Source organism: Simochromis diagramma, unplaced genomic scaffold (genome assembly GCF_900408965.1).
Source record: "Simochromis diagramma unplaced genomic scaffold, fSimDia1.1 OVJJ01000031.1, whole genome shotgun sequence".
In the NCBI taxonomy this organism is placed as follows: Eukaryota; Metazoa; Chordata; class Actinopteri; order Cichliformes; family Cichlidae; genus Simochromis; species Simochromis diagramma.
In genome coordinates, this window is record NW_024386983.1 from 485990 (window position 1) to 512465 (window position 26476).

General features: G+C 48.6%; 1 protein-coding gene across 6 annotated transcripts in view; it reads right to left on the minus strand.

Moving 5' to 3' along the window:
* plekhg2 (pleckstrin homology domain containing, family G (with RhoGef domain) member 2) overlaps positions 1–26476 on the minus strand; it is a 76344-nt gene that overhangs the window by 43518 nt on the left and 6350 nt on the right. For 4 of the 6 annotated variants that reach the window (XM_040039605.1, XM_040039604.1, XM_040039603.1 and 1 more), the window contains exons 2-4: positions 17862–17939; positions 7150–7679; positions 508–608 (exon numbers count right to left, since the gene is read on the minus strand). In XM_040039605.1, coding sequence (XP_039895539.1) covers positions 508–608; positions 7150–7679; positions 17862–17910 — 680 coding nt within the window. In that variant the 5' untranslated portion in view covers positions 17911–17939. The other 2 variants (XM_040039606.1, XM_040039607.1) reach the window with 2 other exon arrangements.

A 26476-nucleotide genomic window follows, 5' to 3' on the forward strand; every position in this document is an offset into this window, starting at 1 on the left:
ATTTATAACAAGGTGCAATAATAATTAATGTGCAATAATAACAGTGTCAAATACACATACACTTATTCATTTTTTATTACTAAGTTATTATACTGTGTTGCGTTGTGATGTGTCGTATCGGGTCGTGTTGTGTTACATGTAGTGCCGACGTAGGACAGTTTTCCAACTTCATTGTACTACTGTACTCTGTATGACTGTGCAATGACAATAAAGAGTTATATATCTTATCTTATCTCTTATCTTATGAATAAAGCTGAGTCGTTTCTGAACAACATCAAAACTATGAGAAGAACTTCTTTCCAGGAAATTTAGAAACTTTTTGTCAGAAACAGCAGAAAAAATCAGCGACTTTCCCAAATGACCAAACTCTTCGACTCTTACTCGACCGACAGCACCAACAGTTAACCAGAGACAACAAAACGCACAAACAGACTGCTGATTCAGGCCTGCTGCTACAGTTATTACTCATTAACGTGTAACAGCAGCACAGAGGAGCAGGTGAGTTACCTGTTGAACTCGTAGATGTCCTCGATGTTGCAGAACAGCGTGCTGACCTGCTCGGGTTTCAGCGGCAGGGCGCCGCAGTCGATGATGCAGCCCAGGTAGTCCTGCAGACACACACAGAGGGTTAGAGTCAGCGTTTCCACCTCCTGCTCTGCACACACTCTGATTCACTCCTTCGTTGGTGGTTTGTTTAGTTTGGCAGCACTCTTTACCCCGACGCTGTCGTGAAAATTAAAGCAGCTTTCAGCTCTGACGCCAGCCTCCAGCAGCAGGTGTTTGATGTCTGACTAATTAGGAATGTCAGCAGAGCGGGCAAAAGTCGGAAAAACACGGGGCATTCCAGCTCGGGAATATTCACGGCGCTGGAGTCCGAGCACATGAAGCGCTGCAGCAGTTTCCTATCAAACGTCACAGACAGGTAGAAGACAGCGCTTCATAATTAATGTTGGCCAAATCTGTGAAAACACGGCGGCGTGGAAGTCTTAAAATCAGCTGACACACTTTTGTCCCAGTTTGTGTTTGGCTCTGGTTCTGATGTTTGAGCACTGTTGGATTCATGTTTGTAATATTTGAGTTCTGGTTCCTGTTTAATGTTGGCTTTACTGTCCTGTGTGTGTCGTTTCCGGTCTGCTTATACAACACGTAACATACGACACAGGTGACAAACCGTTGGTATGTCACGCGTTGGGACGAGAATGCTCTGGGTTATAGCTCTGTGTTTAATATTGAGTCTCTTTTACTTTTATGTTGTTTAGATTCTGTTTCAGGTTTTATTCGCTGTCTGTCTGATTGTCTTGATCGTTGTCACCTGAGTCTTGTTTCTAGTCCTCGGTGCATGAATAGTCCTGCCTCATCTGACTTTTATGTTATGTACTGTTGTTACGGTCCTGGGTCAGTGACCCAGTGTTTTGAGTTTTGCCTTCTTATTGAACTTTGTTTTCGTCAGTTTTCATCATTTCTAGTCTTTTGGTTTCAGCGTTGGCGTTCTTAGTATTCAGTTTTTTCCCGATGGATTAATAAAGTTTTATTTAATCTAATCTAATAACTTTGATCTCAGCCAAACCGATTTTCTCCGGAACAAATAAAACAAACATTTACATTTTAGTTATCTGAGTGACTTATATATCATGTTTAACCTGAGCAGCGAAAGACAGCAGGCGTCTGACAACGATGAAGCCGGGAGTCCGCTGCTCTCGCCGGCTCGAGTGACCATTGAACCCTCCGGCTAGCTATCGAGCAGGTGGGTGGCAATAAAGCAGTGTCTTTGAGTTTCCTCCGACTGAGTGTCCTGCATTTTGGGTCCTACATCATGCCGGCCACAGCCTTTGGATTAATGCCTTACTGGATACAATATTACTAATTATTTTATTTAATGCCCCTTAAGGGTTCTAAATAACTTCACAGGGTAAATCACATGACCTGAGGTCAGTTTACCTTCAACTTTAATTCAAGTTCAAGCATTTCTTATCACAGCAACACTAAATGAAACATTTCAAGTGAAATTTTTCCCGCCAGTGTATGAGTGCAGATTAACAAATAAAAGGCGTGATGTGCTGGACAGGACGTACAACCAGCTCAGCATGCAAACCAGGAACCAATCATTTAAATCATGATGATTTGTGTGCACGCTGCAATGCACAGGCTCTCATAAAGCATGTGTGGTGATATCGGCCGTGCAACGCCAACGTTTACAGGAACAAAATCATGTGACGCGGAAACTGCCCGCGCTCCTCAGCAGGCAGTTTCACATCGATGAACAGGAGGTGACGGCTTCTCGAGTGCAACACCCGAGCAGAGGTGCCAAAGCAAACCTGTGCACATCGACACTTCCTGCGCGAGCAGGAAACCACCTCACCGTCAGAGACGCCGAGCTCAGGGTGCCCGCAGGCAGGAGGGTAAACAGGAAGCAACCAACTCTTGAAAGAGCAGGAAGTAAAGGAGGAACAGAGAAGCTGATTATCAGACTGCACAGACGCCGAGGACAGTCGGTCACGATGCTGCAGATGACAGCATGACTGCAGATTCATCGTGTTAGGATTTATTTACAGCAGCTCTGCAAATGCAATTTCCTCATAATGACCTTAAACGCTGTCACGTAGGAGAGAATTAGCTGATGTAAGGGTCCGACTGATGCTCTTCCACTGCTCCGGCTCTGCTGGTTATCACTACGGCCGCATGCAGTTTGTCTAGCATCACCTCGTTCCTAATTCACAGGTTTACCAATCATTCAGACTTAGAAGTGATCAGACAATTGAGTGAAAGCAGCTGATACATTTGCCTTCATTAGTCTGCACTCAGTAACTTTTTATATGGACATGTGTGACGTGGTGCAACCTTATCCAAACATCTTGCAGGTAAACACTCGACCACCGTCGAGAGAAGATGCACATCAGACAGAAACAGTGTGAGAAGCACGAGAGGCCGAGGTCTGCTCACCAGGTCAACACTTAAACAATCGAATCAGTGCTCCTCTTCCCGGGTCTGCTGCCTGAATCCACAACAGAGATTAAACTGCTGCAGTTGTCATCACACATGCCCCGAGGTGTTCCCGGAAAGAACCGTGCTCATCATTCGCTGTCAGATTTAACAGAAGGGTTTTAAATATCACGTGAACGTCTCGGGTACTTCTGAGGGCCCGTCTGTCTGCTTCTCCTGCTTTTGGGTCTTTTGACATTTAGGTGACTCAGTTTAACACAAAGCTGGACGCTGTCCTCCAAGATTCAGGTTTCCTGCACGACCCCGTCAGAGGATGATCTCCAGCTTGGCTCTTTGGAGGTGAACGGCGTCAGTTTTTCATCAAATTTCACGTAATATTTGTGTGAAATTTCCCACACAGCCATCGAGCTGTTTGGGCCTGTAAACAGGCAACACGAGCCTCCTAAAAATACCTCAGAGAAGGAGATTAAATTACACTTTTTCCTTTTTTTCTGGTTCCACATCAGGATGCACTTTGAGTATGAACGAGGCCGTTGTGTTGTGCTGCTTGGAGGTTTTATGTGAACCAAATTATACGTGATACGGTGCAGCGTGCGTTTCCAACGCTCGCTGCAGCGAACTCGACGTGTCGGCCTCTCGTTGGGACTCTCAGGGAAACTCGTATTTCTAGGAGACGGCTGCAAACATAAATCATTTCCATTCTTCCTCCATCGCTCGCTTTCTGTTTTTTCCTAAATCGTGTCCAAAACAAGCACTCGCTCTCTCACACACAGCTCCCCTGTGTGTGAGAGTATAATGAGGCATATAATGAGAGGCCTTGGCCACATTCAGCACCTTTTAAAGGCAAGAGGAAAAACCCAGATGCACACTGGAAGGCACGGAGAGGCAGAGATGAGTGAAAAATGACAGAGCTCAACGGGAAGATGAAGAGAGGAAGACGAGAGGAATGAGGAAGAGCCGCAAGGGAAACGTTTCTTAAAACAATCAGAGAGCGATCGCAGGGAGAGGAAGAACCAGGAGAGGAGCGCGTCTGTGAGGACGGAGCGTGGGAAGCGTGAGAGATGAGAAAACGTGACGGCGGTTTAAACTCGGATGCAGAAACCACAGAATGTGCTGTTTGTCTGCAGGACGGCGTCAACGATGCGGTCACAGCCTCGACCGTTCTGTTCTTTCCACTCGGCTGTTTACACGCCGCGTGACTCGATACGCTCCGGTGTTTACAGCCGCCGACGCTCCTGATCCCACGTTCGGGTCAACAGATGATAGCTGCCGCCCAAAAGGCCGTGCTGGGAGGAAGCCGCTCAGAAATGGGACGTTGCCCCAGGAGACGGAGAGTCCCTGCTAGGCCCCACGGTTTGGGTTCAGTCAAGTTAGCCATGCATTTGAAAATAATTAGTACATAATGTGGACTGAGGTCACTCTGGATGGCGCGCTGCTGTTGTGATTTGATGGAATTGAACTTTGAGTTGAGTCTCAAATGTTGAGGCGGATTTTTTATCTATGAGGCAGACAAAGAACTCCAGGTGTCACAGACCTGATCTGGAAGCTCACGTCTTCCAGTTCAGTTTGTGGCTAAAGCTCGGTAACCTGCTGCATCCTGAGAGGTGACGAAGCTGCACGTGTCTTCCTCACGCGCAGCGCTGAGCGGCTCATGATGGCGGCGCTGTAACCTTTGTCTTTTGCACTGATTGCATTTTGTTTCTGCTCACAGAGTCTGTGCCTCCCATCCGGTCACCTCTTCCTGCCCTCATCCTCCGCCTGCTCCACCAACCCATCGACCTCATAACAGTTTACACGAGCGATGGCGAGCTCTGATGTGGTTGGTGGGCTGAATGTAAACGCTGCCTCTGCTCTGCAGCCTCTTTGTTTCAGCCTCGCTTTGCTCTCTTCGCTCCTGCGTTTTTGTCTTTCCCTTCATGTCAAGTCCAAATTTTTTCTCTCCTAATCTTTGTATCCTTATCCTCTTGCTGCTACTCCTAAACCTTTCCCTTCTCCGTCACCTCCTCCATCTCTGTCTTCTTCTCTTAACCCCTCTTCATCTATCTCTCCTCCCCCTCAGCTTCCTGTCCCCCTTGGCTGCAGGCCAACAGCTCCATCCCCTCTTGTTCGCTTCGTTTTCTCCGTCCACCCCAATGACGCTTGTTTCAGCAGTTTTTTGACAAATCTCTGGACTTCAGGCATCAGGGGGGAAGGAAGTAAAAGAGACGAGTCGAAGCAGGTGGAGCGACGTCAGTCTGCTGACAGCTGACGTTATGAGACAAAGAAGGAACGACGGAGACGAGCTGCTCTCAGACGCTCAGTCTTCCTCTTTCCAAGAGTTTCTGCACTGCATTGTTCTCAAACACACACACACACACACACACACACACACACACACACACACACACACACACACACACACACACACACACACAGTGAGTGTGACATCATGTAGCCTCAATCAAAAACAGATTTCAGCAAAACCTGAAATACAGAGAAGAGCAGGACTGAAGACTTACATTACAGGACAACACACACACACACACACACACACGCACACACACAGACACACACGCACACACACGCACACACACACACACACACACACACACGCACACACACGCACACACACAGACACACACACACACACACACGCACACACAGACACACACACACACACACACACACACACACAGACACACACACACACACAGGACAGAGGTGTGAGGTATGCTGCAGACGTGCTGCACAGAGCTCAGGTTTCAGGCTCTCTGTGACGCTCCGGGTGGACGTTAGATTTAATCACCTGGTGGTCCCTCCCAGTGGTGAATCACCTGATATCAGTCTGATTCTTACTCGGAAAAGTGGAGGAACCGGCGTGACCGTGAGTGAGCTTCAGCCCAAAGAATTCAGTGATAATAACGATCCAATAACAGTCCAGAGGAGTCATGTGACTGTCAGAGTGACCTGTGAGTGTGGACGAAAGCAGGAGTCAGGAGGGATTAACCAGGAGCTGCAGGTTTGTCCTCTGCAAAAGGTCGGAGAGACGAAACTGACAGACAGCTGATAAACCTGATGACAGAGTGTGTGTGTGTGTGTGTGTGTGTGTGTGTGTGTGTGTGTGTGTGTGTGTGTGTGTGTGTGTGTGTGTGTGTGTGTGTGTGTGATGGCAGAGGATGAAAGCAGCAGTAAATTTTCTCTTTTACTTCAAAAGGATGTTTCACACTCCGATCGTACAGCCACACACACACACACACACACACACACACACACACACACACACACACACACACACACACACACAACAAAGTCAGCAAATTCTGTCAGGACGAGTTTTTCTATTCAAAAGTTCCTTTGAAGAGAACTAATTTTTCACTCAGCGGGACACATTCCTCGCTTAGGAGAAATGTGGAATGATTTCCCACAATGCAACAGGAATAATAGCAATAAGGCTGGTATGTCTGACATGCAGACGTCTATCTGAGCTCAGCTTGTGTTTAGGAGTGATGCCAACGAGAATAACAAACTTTAAAGTGTTCTTGGAGGCTACATTCAATCTTCTCCTCTTTAAGCACCGGTGGTTGCCTTGCTCATGGGCACCACAGTGCTGTTGGTCAGAGAGGCTTTCCTGTCCTGACTTTATCTTTCTGCACTGGTCCGTTGGCCTTCAGAGCGGAAGCTCCGAGCATCCATCAAGGTAATTTTACTTCAAAAAGCCATTTAACACATACAAACTGTGTTGTGCTTTTTTACAAACTGAAGGAAGAGAGCAAACTGAAACTGAACCTCAGGCCAGCAAGAGAAACAGCTGGCCTCAAAATGTTTGTGGACAAAGATAAGAAAAGCTGCAGTTCCTCGGACGTCCACCGGGGGCTCCAGCAGCGAGTCAGTCCCCATAGGCTGCCACGTTAAAACGTTACAGCAGAAATAAACATGTTTACAGCCTGATGCTGTTTGGTCATTCGTGTTCTTAGGGTAACACGAGTATTCTAAGACAGACACTAGAGAAGAAGCTGTGCTATCAAATGCATTTACATGCATTAGCGTGGCTTCCTCTCTGATCATAATTCTGTTGGCTGCATGTTCTCACACGAGCAGCTGCAAACAGCTGGAGGAAATAAACGCACAGTTTCTAAAAGTCATGAGTCATTTTGGGCCCGTCCTGCCTCCTCCGGGTCGGAAACGCTGCAGTGACGTGAATACTTTGGATGGTTGGATGAAAGCTCTTACCTCCACGATGCTCTTCAGATCTCTGACGTAAGCTTGCTCCGTCTCCACGATCTCCAGGACCACTCGGTCCAGCCGTGAAAGCTGTCTGGGCGTGGCCACCGCCGCCGCCACTGCCACCCCCACCGGACTAGCAACATTACTGGGGTGGCCGCCTCCTCCTGTCACCTTGGCGACACACGCCCCTCCTCCTCCAGATGCTCCTCCTCCGCCTCCATGAGGTGTGAGGGGAGTGAGGTCCAGACTGATGTCTGAGCCATTTCTTTTTGGCGTGGAGGACGACGATGAGGCGTTGTATGTCGGCACTGCACCGTAAGGAAGTGAAGAGGATGAAGAGGATGAGGAGGAGTGGGAGGAGTCCTGCAGGGAGACTGACGAGGCAGAGGAGGAGAGGGAGAGGGAGGCGGGACGCTCTCCGTCCGAGCAGACGGTGTTGACGGAGGTGCAGGAGGACGACGCTCCTCGCTCTCCGGATGACATCATCCTACCCACAATCCCACTCAGAGATGAGACTGAGGAGGGACGTTTGGCAGCTGGAAAGAAAAGAGAAAAATGCACAAATTAGTCCACGAGCTCGTTTTAAACACAGAGTTTAAAAAAGAAGCCAACACGGAAGTTAAACAAGCTGCAGTTCCTCTAACGTCCACCAGAGGCTCCAATAGTCACAGTGTTTTTATAAGTTATGGCTTAAAGTTTGCACTTTTAGGGGCGTGGCCTATTTGACTTACAGGCGGGTGTAGCTGCTAGCTGTCTGCTAACCAAGTTTAGCTTATAACACTCCAGTTCTCCCTTCTGGCTCCAAAAACCATAAAACGAGACATCTTTTATTTACAGGCTGTATTTTTAGCTAAAACACCCAAACAGAAACCAGTCGAACACGCACGTTTCCTCATGCGTGTGATGAGGCGGGCTCGGCAGCAGAACATATGACAGTGACGCTTTGTCTGTGCAGAAGTGGGTCAGTGAACTCACCACACACTAGAACAGCTGACTGTGAGCGCACAACATCCAAAGTCAAACATAAGGCCTGGGGGCCAGAACTGGCCGGTTACAGCCTGTGTGACAGCTTTTGATATAGACTCCGCCCATTCACAAAGCAAAGTAATGAAATAATAGATCAACAGTTAAATGACAGAAAAGTTCTTTCACAGTTTACAACAACACCATTTTTTACAGTGTGTCCACAGTAACACGAAGCGTTTCTGTAATTTTACACGTTTCTTTTGTTTCTTTCAGCTCGGAGAGTCGTGCAGCAGCGTTTCTTTATCATGTGGACAAACTGAGACGTACTGTTGGAATTTCACTCCTTCTCATATTAGTACATCTGAGGGATTAAACGTAGGAGAGCTTCATGGTCCACTGAAGACCAAAGTGTGCTGTATGAGGTCGTGACAACGTTTGACAGCTGAAAGGATGATTCAGCAAAGCTGGGCGGGTGTATATGGTTAAGCCACGCCCACTTTTACACCTCAGTTATGTTGTGTTTTTTGTGGGTCAGCTGGTAAAGAATCACGAGGTGGTGTCAAGATGTAGCCTCTAGACCTTTGGCCCATGTAAGGTGGACCTGTGGTTTACCCTGCACAGCCGGGCCACAGCTGGGCCACAGCTGGGCCACAGTTGAGCCACAGCTGGGCGGTGGCTTCAGCCACAGCCGTCCAGTCGTCTCCGCTGCTAGTTCACAGTTGAGTGATTTATCATCAGAAATCAATCAATCAGGCTGAATCCTCGATGAACACGAGGCTCGTTTCCTCGTTCTGGTTTAGAGGAAGGACCGATGCTGATGAGCTGCCGTCACACTAACATCAGTGGGTGTGTTGTTCTCCACAGTGGAAGATAAAAACCATCTGAACGCCTGCTCGGTTCTTCCATGTCCCAACACCTGCGGCCACACCAGTGTCCATCATAAACTCCTCCCTCCTTCAAAACCCAAAGCAGCGCCTTACCTGCCCGTCCAACAGGTGATCCCTCAGAAACACTTCCAGCGGTTGCCACGGTGACTTCCTGATCAGTGTAAACCTGCCGTGTGACTTTCAGAGTAAACAGGAAGTGTGTGCGCAGCAGAGCGGATCGTCTCTACCGACACACTCTTCCTCTTTTTGTACATTCTTCCTTTTCATGAAAGACTTTCTCACGTGTTAAAGGAGCAGCCATCTTTACCGTGACTCCACCAGCAGCAGTCTTCAAGCTTTATTTCCTGTTAAAGTTCAGCCCTGTCACAGAGCGCCAAACCCAGACTGCTGATAAACACCTGGGGCCTCCTCGGTTCCTAAAGTCACAGGAACACCGAGGCTCCACTGAGAGCGCCGCAGGTGACATACCATCATAAGATAAGGATGATCGTGGCATCGCTCCATCTCACTGAAGGATTTCTAAAAAAGTCAACTCTGCACAACAAAGACGTGAAGCTAAACAGCAGCGATGTGTGGAGGCTTACTGAAGCTGGACTGATTGGCGTGTAATGATGTGCGAGCTGGTGGCCGGCTGGCTACATGCTGTGGATAAACTGATAGCACAGCGCAGAGGAGGGAGGAGGCTCAGGGTTAAACTGTTCTCTGGGTTAAAAGGTCACATCGTCGGACCAAACAGAGTCTGAGACGGCCCCGGCCTGGACTGAGTATGTTCTCCAGCTCAATGCTGGACTTCCCTGATGCTCCTCAGTCTCTGGTCCCTACATCACTGAGAGGTCTAACGAGGGGCTGCCCCCCCTCCAAAGTCATCAAACAGCACCAGAGACAGTTAAGATGTTACTTTAAGGCAAAACCACTGAAGGAGATGTGCCACAAACACACGTGTGAAGTGTGAGAAAAGCCGTCAGAAACACACGATGTGCTGCAAACTCAAAGTTCACAAAGTTTTTCATTTCTTTTGTTTCCCTGAAACGTTTAGCAAACGCTCCCTGCCAGTTTGTGGTTTCAGAGTTAATTACTGAGTCTGTTCGTTTTCTTCTCTGCATTTCTCTGAAATGCCACCAAACATGGCAACATCTCTGCGACGGCGGGCGCCGCTTTTAAAAACCTCTGATCCTTCGCTTCAGACTGCAAACCTGAACCACACCTGAACCGAGCCCGGCAGCGAGACGCTGAGATGGAGAAGTAATTAAAGTCCATTAGCGTTTAAATTCCAGACGTCCCGGCGGGAGGACTTTCCGTACGCCGTTAGATGAGAACATTTTTCCACTTTCCAGCTGATATTACAGAGTTTCGTAACTGCAGGTTCTTACAGGAACGCCTCTGGCAGCAGCGTCGTAAGCAGCTGACCTCACGTGCATGTGGCTGATGCTCCAAGAATTACACTCACGTTATTATCTGTCGAAACGTATTGTTATGAGGAAGGAAGCAAAGCTCGCTGAGGATGAGTGTCAGACTCACATTAAACTCCATCAGGCTCAGCTTTGTCCCACCCACCAACAGAAAACTGGGTGGGAGTTGTTATCCTACACCTGACTCTTCCTAAAGCTCATACGGTCTGCCAGCAGGCTGAGGACAGTCGTGAAACAGGTCACAGAGCGTGCACAGCGCTGACGTGATTGCCTCGGTTGCTAGCAGGTTGCTCATGGTTTGCATGGAAGACGCTGACTAGTCTGCAAACTGCGAGCAACAAGTCGCCAAGCAGCAGCAGCAGCAAAGACTTTAACAAGCGTTCAGTGAACGATCACAGGCCTAATAGCAGCTGTCAGCAACCTCTCGCCAACTGGATGGAGAATGCTCGTTTGCCCAAGTGTCCGACAACATGTGACTGCTGTCCCGTCACACCTTCATCCTCCTACCTGGGACTTTGGTGGTCTCAAAAATGGGACTTTTATCTGCCATTACTGACGCGCCTCCAAACCTCGGTACGAGCATATAAGGAGGTGCAGCTGGAACCTGAATAAGCAGCAGATTTAATCTGTAGGACAGATCGAAGCTGGTCGAAGGTCTGGTTGACTCGCTGTGGTTTTTGAACACTTCCACTTTGCAACACACCGCTGCGAGTTGATGGTGGAACATCGAGGCGGGACGCAGTGTCGCAGCATCCTGTTACAGCACCGCTCCCAAACTCACTGAGCTCTTTAGAACAAGTAAAGGTAAAGGCCAGCTGCACACACCTGTGACTGGATCAGGCTCGAAGAGGCTGCACGTGCACTGTTTTATGCTGATGTGTGAGAAAGATAACCATCGGACCAATTCCCTGCACTCACAGCTTTTACTTCATATTTTCCTGCAGATATTCTCAAATACTTTTAGTATTTAGAGGTAAAAGTACTGAGATGATAAACTGCATTTCCAGCTCATCCTGAGCTACAATGAAGAACATCGCACAGGATCACCTTCGTGCTCCTCACAGCCCGTCATTAAACATCAGAGAAACACACAGCTCAGTCAAACAGCAGAACAAAAGCCATCAGAGACGTAGAGCGACTTACTTTGAGTTTGCAGTGTGTGTCTGTGTGTGTGCGTCAGGCAGTCCACATGTTTCTCTGTTCAGATCACTGATTTAATGACACAGCTCACCGTTAAACACCGACTGAACAAAACTGCTTCTCAACACATCTGATTTCCTGATTTCCTGTTATTGGCTGTGTGTGTGTGTGTGTGTGTGTGTGTGTGTGTGTGTGTGTGTGTGTGTGTGTAAGAGAGAGAGAAAATGACACGAGCATTTGACAAACCACATCCTGCATTTGAAGTCAGGTGCAGCGCTTTCAGATTATCTCAAACACACACACACACACACACACACACACACACACACACACACACACACACACATACCTGTAAAAGTGTAAATAGATGTGTGTAACTACCTGATGTAATGTTGTGTCCTTATAAACTGACACAGGAAGTGTGTGTAGTTGTGGTCAGTTTGTCGTCACAGCCAGCTGGTGCTGTGAGTCATGTGACCTGGAAACATATTTTCATTAAAACTTTACCAGCATAGCTGCCGTTACCCAAAAACCTACTTTTGTCTAATGAGGCCCATCCGACCAAACAGGAAGCTGACTGTCAGAGTAAAATGTCGACATTCAGTTCACGGAGAGATTACTTGGTTTAAAGATCCGACCCGGAGCTGCTTTTCTTCGGGCTAATGTTAGCTAAAGCTAGCTCGCTAACACAAATAAAGCGCGAGCTGTCTCACAGTAAAACCCCGTCGGCTCATTCATTCAGAGCTAGCTGTTAAATTATATTAAACACCCAACCAGCAAACCACATCCACACTTTCTTTTTAAAGATGCACTGTCAGGGTTCGGGTTACTAAATATTTGGTGTGAAGGCGTTGGCCGATGTGACGTCACTGACCGTCCTGCTTTCTCCCTCTGGGACGTAAGTTAATGTGCATTTATAAACTTAGCGCTGGATTCAGGAATGAGCTCACTGCAAACACCAGAGGCGCCCCCTGCTGGACAAAAAAAATACTTGACTGGACTTGAGAGCGTCAATCATTGAACACGTGCAGCTAGCTGTTACGGAGCTACACCACATTGAATGTAATTGAATTGAAATTGAATTTAATGCATATTGTTAATTTCCTTTGGTCCTTGAACATGTCGCGTTTCTTCAGACGTGCTGTGAAGCTAACTGACACTGAGCATTAAAAACAGCCACATTTCCTGAGCTGACAGTGATTCTGTGTCTAACGGTTCCATAAAACGGTAGAAACAACCTTCATGGCGAATAAGACAAAAATCAGAATTTTACTGTGGACGCAGGAAAAATGGCAAAGAAAGCTGGTTACAGGAGACAAAGTGCGTGGACGCGTCAGTCATTGCACTCAAACACAGCTGAGCCTGAAGGCAGAGAGCGTTTCACCATTTTTAAGGTGGAATTTCCCTTTAAACACACGCTGTAAATCTGTGAGGCGGCGTGGATTCCAGGGTGTGATTACAGTAATAAGAGAGCAGCTCCTCGCTGTCATTAAGAGTTCGACTGTGACGCCACAGGTTTCTGCTTCGACCGCAGCATGTGGAGCCGGCGGCGCCGGAGGCGGGAGCGTTCCCGCCGAGCCGTCCTCCCAGGTGTCCTCAACCACTGGGCGGGAGTCGGAATCTCACCGTGAAGCCACCTTCAAATATCAGGTCAAACAGCCTGCGTGAGGGACACGGCGCGCTTTATTTCAGCCAATAATGTTCGAGCAGGGAGAAACAGCGGAGCTTAAATAGTGACGGAGCGAGTTACACCGTCAGAGGATCGAACACGTCCTGGAATCAAACCTAAACACTCAGGAATCAGAGCAACGAGAGGCTGAAGCGTCTGCAGTCGTGCCCACATGTTGAACAGGAAGCGTTTCTGGTGGGCGGGTCCTCAGTAAAACTCCTGTGATTGCAGCAATGACCAATGAGAATGCAGGACACCGCTGACTGACATGTGGACGGGCTGTACGGTTTCCTAGGCAACCAAACTTCCTGTGGATGTTTTTTCTGACAAACAGTAAAACAATAAATATATTCACTGAGACGTTCAGGCGCTCCAGGATATAACATAATTATCATTATGACAAAGGACTTCCTCTATGCCCTTCAGGGGGTTTGAAATGTATTTATTTATTTTGAAAGAACATTTTGAGTTATTTTTGGATCCGATAACAAAACAAATAATCCCACTGACAATAATAATAATAATAATGATAGTACTCAACTTCCTGTTTGCTGTTTTTGATGTGGTCTTCTCAGGCGCTCGTTTCCTCTTTACGTGCTCTGCGCTGAGATGTCGTCAAATGTCCATCAAACCTTTCTTTGACCCCTCCCCCCCGATGTCGCCTCGTCTCACGTGACTTTTTATCTGCAAAGTTTCTGGCAGGAAGTCTGACCTGAGAGGCCACACTCAGCTTCCTGTCAGTCCTCAACAACTGTCACTCATGATGTTGGAAACTGAAGCTGGGCCCGCCTTCTCCCGAGCAGCCCCGCCCACTTATTTAACCCCCCACAGCTATTAACTCTGAGGATAAGAAGAAACACGAAGACGGCTGTGACCAAAACTCTGAAGGGTTAAATACGAGGAATGTAACGTAAAGCCAGATGTTTGAATAGTTGGAATTTAACTTTGAGCTCAAAGAAAACACTGGAGCTGGACCCTCAGCGGGGAAACACCCAACGAGAGCCTAAGATCGTTGAAGAGGATCTCAGTTTACGGCTCCAGAGCCGCCTTAACAAACACAAAGTCCTACTTTGACACACTGGATGCAAACGCTCTCTACTTTGATATTCGTGCCGAGCGTCCCGCCGCAGAATCGATTTGGAGCAATCAGACTCCACCGCGATAAAAATCGAAGCATTTAAAGTGATTAAAGCTTCGGCGCAGTTATTGTGCAATCGTACGACCATTACATCGGAGCGCCGCGTTCTCCCGGCGCTCTGGCAGCTCAGCCTTAACAACAGCCGATCCTGTGCTGAGATCTCTGCGTGTGCTCAGGAGCACGTCTGGAAACCGTCAGCACCGAACGCATCGCCGCAGCCACACATGAAGCACAGCGTCCACCACGCAGAGACAGCCCGAGGAACCAGACTCAGTAAGGCGGACTGAGGCGGTCCCGTGCTCGGCTCCACTCGCCTGACACGCTGAAAACGTGGAGCATCAAGAGAAGGAAGTGAAATCCTATGTGCAGCATGACGAGGAGTTAAAATACATTCAGAGGACTCGCCGTGTTCTTTGTCATGTACATCTGACGCATCATCGAGCAGCGTCGCCGAGGAGGACGCCGAGGACGCAGAAGGTCTCGCCCCGACACGAGAGAGTGGAGACAACGAGCCTGAACTGTGCGTGTGAAAGTGCTAAAGAGACATGTTGACAGAGACAAAGACAGGAAGTGAGGCTTCTCAGATCATGACCTTTGACCCCCCTGACGGCACCAAGCCAAATGCTGGAAACACACACACACGTTTCAGTTTCCTCGAGTTTACATTCACGTCTGCAGCCCTCAAACTGCGTGCTGGTTTAAACTCGCCGTGGACTAAAAATCATCTCACGTCCCTCTGATTAAATCTGATGAGCAACAAAAACTCGTCCTGAGCTCGTTGCTGTGAGGGCTGGAGCTTCCCAACGTGGATGACATCACAAAGCGTGTTACAGACGTGTGACACACAGAAGCAGGAGTGCAGTGAAGGGGTTTTCTGTCCACACCACGTTATTTCTGCAGGTGCTTTATTCATGTTCCAGGTGTGCGATCAGTCTCCACCCACAGGTGGGGGTGGGAGTGCACGCTGCAGACCGTGTCTGTGCCGCGCGGAGCGGCGCTCCACCTTTTTCAGGAGCTTCACCCTCAGCTGAAAAACATTTTGTGTTTTCAGGTATGAAAGTGACTTTTAAGCGGAGCACGCCACAGCGAAACATCGATCATTTATTAAAGAGAAGCTTTCACACAGTGCTTTATGAAGCTCTGACAGATGTTTGCCTCTGCTCTAACATCTGCATGTCTGCCTTTGTTTCCAGCCTGGATTCTTCCCTCTTACTTATTTATTTCACAACGTTTTTATCAGCAGGGAGGCTTCAAAAAGCAGCCAATCGCAGCCAAGAACACAACTTCAGATTTTAAAAAAAAATCCCCTCTCTCTCCCCTCGCTCCCTCATTTCTTCCTTTCCTCCTTCCTGGTGCACGCCTCCCTTTCTCCTCCTCGCCGGCTCCTTGTTCTGCAGCCTTATCTTGGGCGTTCTCGCTATTTTCTGCCTCACGCCTTTCTGTGGTTACAATCAACAGATCTGTGTGACCCATTATGAAGTGTGTGTGTGTGTGTGTGTGTGTGTGAGCGCAGAAACATTGTTCAGAGTTACAGTTTATCACCACAAACCATACAACTTCCTTCACACAGTGTATTGGTGTGTGTGTGTGTGTGTGTGTGTGTGTGTGTGTTTGGTAATTGCAGTGTTTTTTAAATGAAGCCGTGCTCTGGTATGTTTCTGTGTGTGTGTGTTTGTGCGCGAGCGCTAACTATGGAAGCCAATATACCAGCAGAGCAACTAAACAGCATGGTGGCTGTGTGTAATTACACTTCATTACTCTGTGTGTGTGTGTGTGTGTGTGTGTGTGTGTGTGTGTGTGTGTGTGTGTGTGTGTGTGTGTGTAGTCCGTTCTGCTGGGCCTCTCTGGTTTGGTTACAGGAAGTCACAGCTGAGGGAGAAATCTGAGCTGAGGCTCCAAACAGTGAAACGAGGCAGTGAAAGTGACGCTCAGCAGCGTCACAGGAAAATCAAACACATCAAACAACCGAATATTTAAAATGTGAAATTAGTTTAACACAGACTCACATCTGCTCAGTACTCAGACTGTTTAAAAAGCAGCGATGAAGGCTGACTCAGGTGAGAATCAACCCCACACAAGGGCGGTGTGTTACCCACTGTCTAATGTGACTGTGGTCGTGTTTATCAGGTTAAAAGAATGTTCTAGTATTAAGCAAGCATCAACCTCCAGGGTTAAAAGTATGAAGCCAACATAGAAGTCCTAGAAACTGCAGTTCCTCTGACGTCCAGCAGAGGCAGCAGAGAGTCAGTCCCATAGACTAACACTGTACAGCAGAAATGAACATGTTTACAGCCTGATACACAAACTGTTTGTTCTCTGTGGATAGTTTCTTCTTTATAACTCGCCTGTTTAAACTGTATTATAGCATAAAGTTTGCATTATTAGGGGCGTGGCCTCTCTGACTGACGCCCCTGACCAATAACATGGCTGCTATCAGGTTACTGTAACAGCCCATGCAGGAAGGCGGAGCTCCAGTTTTAGTGAAGTTCAAGGGTTTTATTTGGATGTTACTGAGCTCTGATTAGCAGGTCTCTGTCTCAACGCATTGCTAACCAAGCTAGCTAGCTAGCATTAGCCACTGCTTCTGGCACCAGCCAAACCACTAAAGCTACATGCCCAAATAATGGGTCACAGGTGTGGGGGTGCTACCCCGGCTATCATCGTGCAAGGTACACCCTGGACGGGTCTCCAATCTGTCACAAGGCGAACACGCGTTACAAACAAATATACAAAAATATTGACTAAACAAATATTGACACTAAAAACTTTCGTTAGTCGCTCAAACAAAGAGACACATGCTGAAGTGAAAGTTACCTTTGAGCATCGACTATGATAGGACTTGAACCAACAATCACTGAAACTCTCCTGAAGGCCTCCCAACCTTTACAGCACCAACACAGCTGTTGTCCCACAGTCCAGAGCTCCTCTCACGAGAAGGGGAACGTCACGCCCACTCTGCAAATAATCACTGCACGAAGTTTCCAAAATCAAACTTTTCAGCTCAGCTGTTCTTTATGATGGTGTGTCTCTGAGGCTTTCTGAGCATGCTCACTTACTCTCACTGTACCAGCTGCACGCCAGGCTCTGTGGCGCAACGGACAGTGCATTGGACGTCTCGTGAAGAAAAAGCAATTCAAAGTTTGTGGGTTTGAGTTCCGTCAGAGTCAGTCTTTATTGTTGGAATTACACCTGATGCAGTACTGGCCAAAGAGTGTTATTGGGACATATTTGGCCTCAGCATCAGTTTGGATGACTCACCTCAGCCACATCTAAAAGAGCCAACTGTTGGGACGCACCACAAATACCACACAACAGTATCTGCTATCTGCTCTTTCACCAAAATGAGATATTTCACGTGTCTGGAGACAGTGTTATTTTCCCTCTTTTAGCTCTGTTTTTGGTTTCCACCGGCTCCTGGAGAAAAACCTCTCTCTACATTTTTCACCGGCTCATCTGAGTGCTGATGAAGGTGTCGTAAAGTAGCTTTATCAGAGCTGGATAGGCCTTACCTGTGTTACTGGGCGATCTCTGGCTGCCACGCCGTGACCCCTCAGGCATGGTGTGATAGTGTCACAGGAAGCAGAAACCTGGAGAAACACACCAAAAATCCCAGTTAGCCTCCTCGATCAACACAAACCACATCCCAGTGCGACGTGTCTTCATGTCATGACAGCAGCGGCACGAAGAGATACGAGCTTCATACAAGCTGCTCACACAAGAGAGGAGAAGAAGAAGACGAGGAGGAGGAGGAGGAGGAGGAGGGGTCCAAATAAAAGTTTCACTCTCCCTTTGTGTGAAAACAGTGAGGACATATGTAATGTTTGGCTGAACGACAAGAATGAGGTCTCTTCTCCAAAGCCTGTGTGTGTGTGTGTGTGTGTGTGTGTGTGTGTGTGTGTGTGTGTGTGTGTGTGTGTGTGTGTGTGTGTGTCCACTGGAGGATAACGGCCTCCTACACAGTCATTGATACAGTAACACAGATTGACCCAATTAAAGCGTTGTACGTAAACAAGTGTTTCTGCAGCTGTCTGCAGGAAAACTGGGAGATGTGGGTCAGAGGGGAGGGGGGACATGGGGGAGAGGGGGGAGACGGGGGTCGGGGTGTCTGTAATGGAAGCCAGATGGCGAGCAGGCCTGCTGCAGGTCTGCTGCAGGTTGCTGGTCGAAACTCTTTCACTGTGTCAGAAACACCTGCAGGTTCTGCTTCATGTCCTAAAATCTAAAGAGGAACTTTCATCGTTCGTCGGACGAAAGCAGAAGAAAGTTTCTCCTCGAGTGGAAACAGTCGCTCAGCCACCAACAGCGAGGACGTGAGCCCGCCTTCCAACCTACAGCTGATCTGAGTTTAAACCGTTTGCTTCAAATTCAGAACTCAGGGGTTTGCAGCTCACTCTGATCAGGATTCATCATCACAATAACAGACAAACACAAGGAAATGGTTCATTAAAATGACTGAAATATGACGCGCAGAGCTCAGTGAGGTGTCTGTGCAGTCACTGCGTCTGTGCAGCTCAACACGACGTTTCATCGTTTGTAAAGCAGGTGAGGATTTTTAGAGCGAACGAAGATCATTTGGAGCCCTGATCTCACCCCGGGCGACGCGCCCCTCTGAAGCCTCTCGAGTAACTTGAAACCTTCCTCCTACTGAAACACGTTCATGTGTAAGCTGTGCTGACTGTAGCAACAAATATTCACGAGACCAACTTCAACAAATACGACTATTTCACATTTTTCACATTTGATGTTTTTACTCAGGACGTTGTTGAGCATTAATGTGCAGGTTTGTAACTGGAGCTGACAAGAAGCCAGAACTCGTCCACATCAAAGACACAAACCTGACTGCAAATCTTACACAGCCCAGAGCTGCACGTGGCTCTGTGCTGCAGCGGACAGCACGCTGGGCTTCTGCTTTAACACAAGTGTTCAAAGGTTGCTGGTTTGAGTCCCTCCAGAGTTTATGAACTGTCTTGAATAAGCCCTTTACCCCTTTTGTGTAATAACTCGCTGTATTGTCTTTGGGTGAAACTGAGAGGTGTGCAGGAAGGAAAGTGAAAGACGTGGGGCGTGTCCCAGTGTGCAGGACCTGAACACCAAGATTGGAGAGTCTGAAACAACAATGCTGCTCACTCAGTGAACCTGAGAGAAGACGCAGGACACGGTGTGATGGAGCAGCTCCAGCACTGTGGTTCTCACACACACGTACGTTTCCATCACTTTAGAGGACATTACATTGGCTGACGTTCATTTCCCGGGTATATTTATTCTTGTGGAATCAAAAAGCCATCATGAACAGAGCACACCGCTCACATCGTCATTCTCACCTGTCTGTGCTCACAGGAACGATTTTGTGCCATCAGCAGTTTCTGGGACTGAAAATAAATAAAACCTAACCCTGCAGTTCCTCTAACGTCCACCGGGGGCTCCATCAGGGAGTCAGTCCCCATGGACGTTTACAGTCTGCTACACAAACTGCTTTGGTTAGGGGCGTGGCCTCTTTGATTGACAGGTGGATGGTGCTTCACCTGAGCTGGAGCTGTGGGCCGTGTTTGTGCTGGTGGAGCCTTTTAATGCAATTCTAACAACAGACAGACAAAGGTGGAGCTCGCACAGCACGACAAACACGCACACGTCTGTCAGTGCCTGCAGCACTCAGCACACACTGCTGTGTGTGTGTGTGTGCACGCCAGCCTCATCAACACCTACCCAGGTATTTCCAGGTGCATCCGCTTTCAGACACACGTCATCACCACACACACACTCACACTTACAGCACGTGTGTGTGTGTCCACAAACATCAGCTCCATTAAATTAAACAGGCGTCAAACAGGATCCGGTTCCTCTGACCCGGCCGTCTCACTCCCACTGAGCGCTGGAAACGGCTTCAGCTCCCACAGCGCATTGCAGCGTTACAGACAGCGGGGTCAAAGGTCAGCGCATGTGGCTTCTTGCCAGTTCTTCAGCTCTGAATCCTGTTCCTGCTGCTTGGAGTTTGTCGTAGAAGCTGAATCAAAACACACAGCAGTGATGAATTAAACCCAGCCGCGTGCCAGTGGGCCCGAGTGTCCTCCATGGTTGGATACGAGAGTGAAATCGTCACTAATCTGTGATCCAGCCGACGTGTTTGTGGGTTCGAGTCCCGCCGGCTGCTCTTTACAGATCCCTGAGTGCAGAGCCAACACCTGTGACTCCAAGTGCTTCCTGCTGTGAGAAAAGTACCCACAGCTTAGCGTGGGCGTGGGGCACAGACACTCCAGGGTTGGTGCTTTCTGTCTGTGAAAGATGCCCACAGCTGTGTGTGTCCCTGTGGAGCGCACTGTGGACTTTACAACCAGATAATATGTGAAAAGACGTTTCTCAGGATCTCCAGATGAAACCAGTGACATATAAAATCGTGTCGTCTGCACATTCACAGTCTCGTCGTTTCGTTCTTCATGCTGTGACAGCGGCTTCATCAGATCATGTTACACGTCCACAGGTGTGGACTCACAGCAGGAGACAGACGTTACCTGAAACAGGCTGACTCGCTGCCAGAGCGCCCGTGTGGCTCTGTGGAGCACGAGGCAGGAAGGCAGGCAGAGGTTGTGGGTTCGACTCCCATATATGTTGCATGTATGCATCAACAGGAAGTTATTCAAAGGTTGCGGGTTGAACTGGTGCATCTGTTATAAACAGCACACTGCTCTGTAAGGAGTCTGCAGGCCTCAGAAGGAGAACGCTCCATATTACTGAGCGTCTACATTTTTCTGTGGACTTTGTGTTTATATGACATCACTGAGAGAGACACGCCTCCTGCTCAGTGTCGCTATTCACACTGACGGAAGTGATAAACCTCTCAGTCTGAAGCTTTCCTCAAACACACGCTACGTTTCGGACTCACTGCTGCCACCGCTCGCCACGCTGATGTGTGATGCGTTCACTGCTGCCGGGACGCCACAGAAAAATTTCCATCCATCAGAACGGGAACGACTCACTCCCAACGGGATGAGTTAAGCCAATGTGTGGAGGAAGTGATTCAAAGGCTGCAGGTTTGAATCCCACCAGAGTCACAGTTTCCTGTACTACATGTTTCTTGTTACTAAAGAATAGAACTGTTACAGTGAGTCCCAGGTGAGGGGCGGAGCTGGACGACTACAATGTGATCCAAAATAACTGTGAGAATGTGCAGGCCTGCTGTGAGGCGGAGATAAGGAGAAGCACAACGAGAAAGATTCAGACCAAAGAAACTCATCCAGGAGATGCAAAAGCAGCAAACTCAGGAAAACTGGTGAGTAGGGGTGAGTGGAGGCTCCGCCCCCTCTGTGGACCCCAAACTGGTTATGAAGAAACAGAAGGAAGGAAACAGAAGGACGCTTCCACGAGATCCAAAAAGAACCAACGGTGCAAAACTACAAAGATGGACGAAAACCAACCTCAGAGACACACAACCAACGGCTGCTGCCCTGCTTCTGACCCACATGCACGCACACACACGCACACACGCGCACACACACACACACACACACACACACACACACACACACACACACACACACACACACGCACACACACGCACACACACACACCTAGTGTGTTTAAGGAGGTGGTGGAAGAAAAGCCATGCAGGCAGAACACGCACACGGAGTCGTGACCATTCATTACCACTGTCAGAGCAGCGGGTACACTTCACACACAACCATGACACACACACACACACACACACACACACACACACACACACACACACACACACACACACACACACACTGTGGTCCAAGCTAAACAATCACACTGACAGTGCATATAAACTTCCAGTAGTGCTGTGAGAAGCAGAGACACACAGGCGCCGTGTGTGTGTGTGTGTGTGTGTGTGTGTGTGTGTGTGTGTTGTCCTTCGCCACAGTGGAGCGTTGTTGTCGTGGTGATGAGACTGAGACTGGCAGCAGTGATTTGGGGGTTGAACTGTTTTCGTTCAAGCTCAGCAGGAACCAATCAGGCGTGTTTTTGATCTATTGGTTTGATTGATCACAGATCTGTGAGGCAGGCGGGTGCAAGTCACAGCTGCCTGATCAATAAGTATCATAGATAAACATTTCATTGGTCACTTATTCACTACGGTGAGTCTAATGCGGATGATAATGTGTGGAAAACACTTGAAACTTGGAGGGTGTTTGATAAAACGTTCAGACTGTCCTCGTTTAACATTAGCATCACGCAGAGGTGGGGGGAGGAGATGGGTGGGGCTCAGATGGCTCCGTGCGGAGGCAACGATGCAGTTAATGCGCTGGATCGCACAAAAGGAAACTCTGGAGGAACGAACACATTTATCGATCGGCTGACCGCTGAAGCTGCATTCTTTGTGGTGCCCAGCAGGGGGCGACTCTTCTGTTTGCATGTGCCTGCTGCTCACCTGATCTCTGAGCTCAGGAATCACTTCCCCGATGGCTTTGTGGTCTCAGTAACTAGTCACATGATGACGGTCAGAAAGCGTGATGAAGCAGGGGTGGGAGGGGCTACCCTATGACTGATGGATCATATTACAGTGAAATTTATGCACTCATTTTTGCATAAATGTGTCAAATCTATAGAAATGAAACAGTTTCTGTTTGCAGTCTGAGCGTTACTGACCAATCAGGTCTGAGCAGGTAGTCTGCATGCAGGTGTGCAGGCCACGTGGAAGCCTCACATGACTACCGGCTCCAGTCGACGTGGATTCATGTGGTTTTTAGCTGTGAGCAGCTGAACCCGGGTATCTGCTGCCCACACCTGAAGGAGATTTGCCTCCAGACGCTAAATCGGCCGACAGCGCGGTGGGTCTGACATCACACTGCAGCAGTCATCACAGAGCGTTTGAGTGTTTTTAACAGTGATGGTTAACGGTGACATCACAGGTACGGGAAGACGTCTGGCACAGAGTGCACGAACAAGCACAAGGAGACAACGTTGTCTAAGGTTTTATTAGCTTCTGACAGTCTTGTTATCCACTGGCTGCAACTTCCTTCTGGAGACCAAGTCAGCAGCCAGGCTTCTCCCAGATTGCACAACATCCTGTCAGCCAATCAGAGGCGCAGCACTGAGTGAACGCTCTCAGCTGCTGCCTGGGGTTTCTTCTCCGTTTGACCCCGTCTCTGTGGTTTCGCTCATAAAGCTCGAGCTGCTTTGCCTTTGGCCTAAAAGTTTCTTCAAGCGTACGAAGAGACGATAGTTTGGCTTTGCAAACATGGCCGCTTCTGTCTCTAAATAAACCGAGATGGTGACAAACCCAAGGCTTCAAACAGTAGTCCACACGCTGTGTCTGTTTTATTCACGGCCTCTGCTGCGTGTGCATGTGGGGAGGCCTCCTCATCCTCTAAACACGACACGCCGCAGTCTGACACCGCTTCCCTCTGTGGTCACCAGCCAAGGTTACTCCTGCCCAGATTCACAAACAGTCACATCATCGCACAGTGCAGGACGACACTCCGTGTGTGGCCTCGCTGCGACTCACATCGAGCACACAATAACACTGTTGTCCTGCTGTTTCCTTTGTGCTCATAGCATCAACCAGCTCCACAGAAACACACACTGACACACAGAGGCGTGACTGACGGTTGTTTGGCGCAGGCAGTACAGATGTTTGCCGTGGTGCGTTTAAGGACACGGACAGGCAGCTTCACTCGACGTCGCACCGTCAGTGCCGTCTCCCACACAGCTCTGTGACTCGTACGTGCTGATGTTTGTTGATAGTTTATTTAAAATGTTCAAAGAGAAAATCAAAAAGAGGCCGAGGGGAAAAGCATCCAACCTTTCATCAAAGCACACGATTTTAACGTTTACTGCAAACAAACAAAGAAGATTTGCTGATGCAGCAGAATGAAGACCTGCAACATGCGAGCGCTGCGTATGTCATCCAAATTAGTGCACGCCTGGGCCGCCATCAGAGGATTCACAGGTGTGAATGGCACGATGTTGTTCTGCTAATACGGTTAGCACTGTAGCCTCGCAGCAAGAAGGTCGTGAGTTTGACTCCACCATCAGGCCGGGGTCTGTGTGGAGTTTGCATCTTCTCTAGCTTAGCTGGAAACTCTAAATTGCCCATAGGTGCCCTCCTTCACATTTTCCACGCAGTGGACTGACTCTGGCCCCCAGGCCTTATGTTTGACACCCCTGTTCTAACCTGTCCCTGCAAAGGTGCAGAAGAGAAGATAAATGAGGTCTCACAGTTGATACCAGCTTGGAGTCAGTTTTCGGTTTGTGCAGCAGCGATGTGTAAAGCCGTCCCGGCTCACCTGCACCACACGTCTGCAGTTTATGGTCAGGGCTCAGTGAGGTCCAGGTTTTGGTCTTCAGCTTCTCTCCACACATGAACCAGAGAGGTGGTGCCGACTCCGTGCAGCTCTAGGGCACACAGGTTGTGGGTTTGAGTCCCACTGGAGTGGGTATTTAGCAGGGTTTTTTTTTTTTTACCAAACAGTAGAAACCTACAAAGGAGGCTTTGTGCTCCAAACACCTTCGGATTGTCTGCGTTCAGCGTGTGGAACGTTTCTCGTGCTGGTAAAATGCAGCCTCAGTAAATCAGCCTGACCTGCCATCGCGCTGGCACAGGATGAAACCGCCCGGGATAGCGCTGCCTGTCAGGACAATAGATGTGAGCTGGCTGATGTAAGAGAAGAAGAATGGAGCAGAAATTCCTTCAGTGAAATTTCTCCAGAGGGGGACGTAAAGTCTGACTCAGAGCAGGGAGAGAAAGTGTGACCTCTGACCTCAGTCTGTTTGCACACTGCTAAATCTGGACGTTAGTGTTTGACTTGAGTTTGTTCCAGGTCTGTCCCGGCCTGTTTAAGGGATGGAAACATCTTTTTCAAGGGCTCATTTCTGGAATTTGACCTGACCTGAGAAAACCTGCAGTAAATAACCCACCTAACAGAGTTGGTCCTGAAACACGTTGGAAACAAAGTTCAGTCAAAATCGTAAAATACAGAACCGTCGGTCACAGGTGATGTCACAGCGCCATGCAAAAGGACAGCAGACTAACATCTGTCTGACCGCTGACTGTCACTGGAGCTGCGTTGGTGTACCAAACAAACGCTGGCTCGTTGGCTGAGAAAGGTTTCTGAAGTTTCAGTCGGATCAATTCGTCCAAACAAATCGAGAAAAACGAGCACGGTCGCGACCTGATGCGTCACTTTCCATCTTGAACTGAGAGAGCAGCTTTCACACGGCAGCTTGGCTTAAAGATGACGCAGGACGTGCTGCTTTCACCTTAATTAAGTCAGTCACGCATTTCTAAACATGGCCTGGAGGAGCTGCATGCCCGACGCCGTCTGATGGGACATTAAACAGCCTCCGACCTGCCAGCTCCCAGCGCTAACTGCCTGTGAGAATAGCACACATATTTGCCTGCTTAGGTCACGTGTGCCTCCTGAGTGCTCTCCGGACAGCGCTCTCTCCTTCAGTACTGAGGAGGTGTCTGAAGCACACCTTTCCTGTTGAAACTATCCCGACCGGATTCTCCCAGCATGCATGAAAACAGCCAGCTTTCCCCTGTAGGTGATAAAGATCTGCAGCTGTTGCTCTGCGCTGGGAAGCAGAGCTTGCTGGTCCCGTGGTTAGCTATGAGAATATTTAAACAGATTTCAGGGAACACCACACATAAATGTACCGTTATTACTGTACAGCTTTGCAGCAGATTCCCAGAGGAAGGACTGCACTGAGAGCTCATCTGGAACACCAGTATGGCTCTGTGGTGCAACGGGCATGGCGTTGGACTTCTACACGTTCATAGGAGAAGGCATTCAAGGTTGTGGGTTCGAGTCCCACCTGAGTCTATGGTTCAAGATTGGCTTATGTGTTTTGGTGCTAAAACAAATATGATGTTTGTGGCTCTTCTGTAAAGCTTGTTGATCTGATCCCAAAGACAGAAAGAACACTTACAGCTGGCTCCGAGCACCAAACCCAGAAAGGCTCCACATCAAAAACAACAGGTTTCCAACCCGAGTTCATGTGTGAGGACATCGTCACTGAGCTTCACGTGCTTCACTGATGATCCAGGGAAGGCGCTCAAACACTGGCAAGCATCCCAGCTCTGCACACAGACAGACATTACAGGCGAGCAGGCTGCCCCCCTGCGTCTGTTTAGAGACCGTACCATTGTACGGTTGGTGCTGGT